This window comes from Staurois parvus, unplaced genomic scaffold, assembly GCF_062004578.1.
Source record: "Staurois parvus isolate SC_StPar_1 unplaced genomic scaffold, SC_StPar_1.0 ptg000729l, whole genome shotgun sequence".
Lineage (NCBI taxonomy): Eukaryota > Metazoa > Chordata > Amphibia > Anura > Ranidae > Staurois > Staurois parvus.
Window position 1 is genome coordinate 516,926 of NW_028318525.1, and position 6,000 is coordinate 522,925.

Here is a 6,000-nt window from a genome sequence, read left to right on the forward strand (position 1 = left end):
TGGAAATGCAATTATTTTAGTAAACACAAACTGCTAAATACCTTTTTCTCCTCAGCAGTTAACGCAGTCTTGTGACTTCTATCAGTGTTCAGCAGAGCACTGGTTAAATCTTGTATGAGGAGTTTTCTTTCTGCTCTAGGAGAATGCAGAACCCCTGACCTCTGTTTGGACAGTGCTGATTGGCCCTGTGCTGATCACATGCACTCTCCCAAGGTAAAAAAGAAACCTCTAGCAATACACACTAAACTGAGCATGTGCAAATAGCTATGGTTCAGTCTGTTTTATCAGGAGATAAGATGTGGACATTTTGAACAAAAGGGGAGGGAGAGAAGTCAGGATCAAACGGCCTTTTTACACAATGCAGAGGATTAACCCCTTAGGTTGCACAGTGAGTATAACAAGCATGCTTCACTGCATATACAGACTGATTTTACTGTTGTGGGTTTAGTAACCCTTTTAAGGTTGTGATCTACCAGAACCCCCAGATCCTTCTCCACCATTGATTCCCCCAGTTGTACCCCCCCCCAGTATGTATGATGCATGCATATTCTTAGCCCCCAAGTGCATAACCTTACATTTATCAACATTAAACCTCACAGCAGACCCTCTGATTTCCAGATTCGCATTCAAGCCCACTGCTTTCACCTGGTACCTCAGAGTGTGGCCTGCCTGCCCCCACCATGTATGTAAGGGCACAGTTGTGCTGGGCTGAGCAGGGAGGGGCTGTATTGGGCTGGACAGGGGGGGCTGAGCAGAGTGTACAAGTGGAGGAAAGGGCTTGCCCCCTCACCCTGTGTAGGTAAAACTGAAATGGGGATGAGGAACTCTATACCCTGCATATTTTCATTGCAATTCTTCGAGTGTTTATTGGCCAGAAACTCCTAGCCCAGAAATGCACCCCCTTCTCATGTGACATGGAGTAAATCTGTCACTGATACCTTAGAGAGAAATGAATCTATTTGGGACGCATGGTTAAGCACACCGGGACTAGCATCACGCAAACTAGTCAGAGACCGAATACGAAGTGGAGGAGTCTCTTCTGGTTTGATGTGACATTACCCCTACCCCATACTTAGTGTATTGTCTGTAGAATAGATTTACATGAATAATAGTCTAAAACTATCACAAACATCCCTAATCTCCATCTTGTATTTCATTCACCCTTAGATAGGCACTAGAGCGACATGTATGCTGAATGTTCCTCCTACAGGCATAAGGCCTTTACTCAAACCCCTGAAAATGGATATGCTGAGGCAGCTTGTTTATTAAGGTTCAGTTTACTTGAAGAATGTTGATTTTCACCGTTGTGTTTCTTTTTGTCTTTTTACTTTGTTTTTCTCTACACTTTTTTTTTTTTCTAACAAAAAAGCTTGTTTTGGGATCTATGCTCATGACTTTCATATACTGTGCTGTATACTCCCTGAGCACTGCAGTTGTAGATTAACCCTGTATTATTGTAATATTATATTGGAGTTTGTAATTGAACAATTATATGTGTATAGACCCAACTTTCAATAAAAAAAAAAGGATCTGATTTAAAAAAAAAAAAAAAAAAAAAAAATGAAAGGGGGAGGGTGTTAAAGTGTCACAGTGGTTGTGGGATTTTTTTTTTTCTTTCCTTTAAATGAAGTCTATAGTGAATGTACTCCCTCAGTCACTGAGATATCATAGCTGATGACTGGAGCACTGCCTCCACCCTACTCTGCAAAACACTATATCTTGTAGACTGGGTGATGCAGCCACAGGAGCACACAGGGCCGGACGGCAACAATAAGTCAGCCCCAATTTCTGTACCTTCACACCTCAAATCATTCTAATTTCTGCACCTTCACACCTCAGATGGCCCCAATTCTTGGACCTTCACAGGATTTGAGGCATCACCCCGATGTGTGCACCTTTACATCGCAGATCAGTCCCAATTCCTGGAACAGTGGTGAGGATGGTGTCACGGCTGGCAGGGGTCCCAGCAGTGCTGCTCCTGCCCACACTGCACACAGCTGAGGTTGGACTGTTTTACAGGCACAGCCTCAATCTGCACAGTGTGTAGCTGGCTGTTGCAGCTCTGCTGCCTTTCCTATCTGGGGATTTCATAGGTCCGAACTGCAGCAGCCAACAGCCAGCTTACACACACACTGCAGATTCTGTGCAATAATCCAATCTCAGCAGTGTGTTGTGAGGGTAGGCGCAGCTCTACTGCATGTCCTGAGACTGAGGATGGTGGGAGGAGCTTACTAACGGGAATAGCATCCATGGGGAAGGGAGGGGGAAGTCAAACACCAAAGTCCCCCCTTAACTCCATAAGATCCAGCCGTCCTCAACACCACTTGCCGAGTGAAGTCAGTGGGAATGGAGGCAGGCGGGACACTCCTGTGTAGCCAGCTGCAACCCCGGCCGGCTTTGTTGGTGTCTGGCCCGTAGGGGCCCCCTGGAGCATAGGCAGGGTCACTGTTGTGGTCCATGCATGTAACCACTAGAGTGAGCAGTTACATGTGAACAGTGGTAGCACTGGCCATCAGTTTCTGAGGAATAAAATCTGACAGCTGCAACTGTTCCATAGCTGTAGCAATATACCTTAATAGTGTTCTGTTATAAAAGGGCTTTGAGCTCAGCAGTATATTGGCTTGTGAAGACTTACCTGAATTGTGAGCCTCTGATCGTCGGTTGTAAAAACGGAAAAACATTTCTGTAGATATCAGATAAAGTGTGTGTATGTATATTATAAAGTTCTCCTTGTGTGCATGCGTCATTGTTTTTTCTTCCAGCTTTGAGTTGATGCACATGTATTTCCACATCTGTTAGCCAGATGTCTCTGATAAAATCATTTAAGCCAGATCATTTTTATTCACCAGTGTCTTTTAAAAGAGAAGTATGGGTTTCTATTTTTTTTCCCCCCCAGCTATACTTACCTAGGTGGATGCAGCATCCATCCAATGCTGCATCTGTCCCCTGCTCCAAGTGAGAACTCAGCGATCACATGACTGCTTATCGCTGAGTTCTCACAGCCACACTGAGCATCAGTAACCGCTGTATGTTCACCCCCCCCGCAGCTGCAATGGCTCCCACTGCTGTCAAGCAGCCAGTGAGGAGGGGGCCAAGCCGTGCTCTGTGTGTCTTATAGAGGCGGCTCAGGAGCATGCGCATGAGTGTCCCCAGAACAAGTGGTTTGCTATGGGGCACTCAGCAGAGGGGAGCAGCCAGGAGCACCATCAGGGGACCGAGAAGACTAGGATCAGGGCTGCTCTATGCAAAACCATTGACAAGAGCAGGCAAGTATGACAGGTTTGTTATTTAAAAAAGCAAAAGCTGAACTTTATTAATATCACTTTAAGGAAGGGTTTTTTTTACTTTCATGCATTGTACAGGCATAACCTTAAGCCTGTACAACCACTTTAACCTGAGGGCTTGCTGCAAGGGACTGGGCCCTGAGGGCTTACTGCAAGGGACTGGGCCCTGAGGGCTTGCTGCAAGGGACTGGGCCCTGAGGGCTTGCTGCAAGGGACTGGGCCCTGAGGGCTTGCTGCAAGGGACTGGGCCCTGAGGGCTTGCTGCAAGGGACTGGGCCCTGAGTATTAGGGACATGGCAGCAAATACTGATGATGTTGTCAGATAAATACTCCTAATTACTGCCATCTATGTTCTGGACAGGCATTGTACAGCTGTGGGAATAAATGTGCATGCAACTTTAGCTATAGTTAACATGGATCTATGTTACATTATTTCAGCAAACCTTCTCAAGAGAAACATGTAGGCTGCCATTGCTGACCTCCTAAAAAATATTAGCTGTTATTATATGAAAACCTGCCAACTAGTTCTAGATTAGTTTTGGAAGTCAGTGGGGTTTGTATACAGCCAGGAAACTATTTTTTGTTTTTTCTGCATTGAACATGTGTTCTTTTTTAGGTCCGGGCCATTTGAAATTAGCGCTGATCTGGAAGACTCTATGGAATTTGTAGATCCAAGCGGAGCCGGCGAGAGTGATGAGAGTGGAGATGAGCATATAAGTGATGAAGAGACAGATTTAGGAACTGATTGGGAGAACCTGCCAAGCCCCAAATTCTGTGATATCCCCTCCCAGCCACTTGAGATGTTGGACAGTCAGAGTACAATGATGTCTCAACCTATAGCCAGCAGTAGTGCGGGAGGTATGATTTCCTCTGCTGCCGCTTCAGTCACCTCGTGGTTCAAAGCATACACTGGTCACCGTTAACGGGAGGTGGATGGAAGTCCAGAAGGTTTTACTTCTCCTTGAACTCTTTACCTTGGCAAGTTAAGATTTGACCTGTACAGAGAACTAATCTCTGCAACTGTTTCCTAGCTGTTTTATTTCCTTTTAAGAGGGGAAGAACTTTGAAATACCTTAATCACTGAAGTGATTGTGAGGAAATCAATATTAGAGTTTGTGCCCTATCAGGAAGAAATGGTTTCTTTTTGTTCAAGAATAATTCAACATTCTGTAATGTTTCCCAAGAAAACAATCTTCCAAATACTGAAACATTTTTTTTAAGATTTTGCACTAAAAACGTGTTCAACCAGTTACTTCGTTATACAGTTTTTTTGATTTGGACTTATATTGAGATCATTCTGGTTTTTGGCTTTGGAATTCTGCATTTCAAATTTGATGTTAATTGAAGAGCCAAAACCTAACAGGACAGGTAATGAAGGTCTGCAAAGGCTCACCTACCTACAGAGAAAGTTATGTCACACTGTGATTACAAAGGTGTTCTTTGATCAACCATATTGGGTTGAGAAAAATACCAGTGAATAACACTGCAGGCAGCCCCTTATCAAAAAGCCATCTAGCTGTGCAAAATAAACCAGCTCAACACAGAATATTAGAAACTCTGCTAATCACATGAAACATACACGTACAGGTGGAAGTCATTGAACCTCAAATGTTATGTATGAATGGCTAATGAAATGTGTTTGTTTTTCCCTCTAATTCAATCATTTAAATTGCCCTATTTAAAGTCCACACTTTATGTCTAATCAAACTTTTTCTGTTTTATATGGTGTTGCAGGATTAGAACCCCTGTTCAGCTTATACTGTTGTTCGTGTCTCTGTCAATGTGACAGTAATTGAGGTGAATGTTCTAACAGTCAGGCAGGAAGAGGGGTAAAATCCGCAACAAGTAGGGGAAGCACAGATCCTTATCTTTTTATTGCTTTAATTGTGGGCAAGTATAAAAGATTTCCATTTACCATTTTACTACCACCTATGTATGTTGTACATTGGCAGCAGAGAGGGGGGTTTTTACACAGACACACACGGTTTGTAAATCTGACAAGCCAACTGTTGGCTCTACAGCCACCCCATTACTTCCACCTGAAAACTGTCAGATTGCTTCCACTGACCCCATGGTACATTGGTGAGTGGGAACAATAATTCTAGGGTCATTATTCTTCACTTCAGCTTTATACTTCTAATCTGTAAGGGTTTTTAAAGTGTTGACTGAAAAATTTTGTGTACCAAAGTTTGTCACAATTTTAAGGCTTGCATGCTGGGTACCTGTTTTCTCAGCGCATCCTGATCTTTTATAATTTACCAAAAATTGAGAATATATTGCATTCTTGTGTACCAAACTTAACGCAAGTGTAGAATTTACTGAAAAAGTTCACTAATCTCATGCAACATAACAAATCTGAACTACCACCACTTTATTCTTCGGGGTCCCTACTTTCTGAAAATGTATGCTGTTTGGGAGGGTTTTAACTAATCCTCAGGTCTAAAATATTGTTTTAATGTGTGCAAAAAATGGCTCTAGCAGCAAAAGGTTTAATCCAGCAATTTGTATCTTAAAAATACATAAATGTATTTTTAAATGGCATCTCAATCTTTGTGCAACCACCTGTGCCCCCTACACATCAGTATTCAGACTGGGAGAGGAAAGGACTGTAGAAGCAAGCTGAGTAAGCAATGAATAGTCCTTCGCTAACCCATGTCCATTTTGTTTAGTCTTGCCCAAGCTGAATCGCTTTGTTGGCGGTGGCAAAATTGTTGAT

General features: G+C 43.1%; 1 protein-coding gene across 1 annotated transcript in view; it reads left to right on the forward strand.

The window, feature by feature from the left end:
* The window catches only part of ATG14 (autophagy related 14), a 74,009-nt gene extending 68,424 nt beyond the window's left edge, over positions 1–5,585 (forward strand). The window contains exon 10 of the mRNA XM_089653951.1: positions 3,901–5,585. Within this exon, the coding sequence (XP_089510077.1) occupies positions 3,901–4,207 (307 nt within the window). The 3' untranslated portion in view covers positions 4,208–5,585. The remainder of the gene's footprint in view (positions 1–3,900) is intronic.
* Positions 5,586–6,000: the final 415 nt, after the last annotated feature.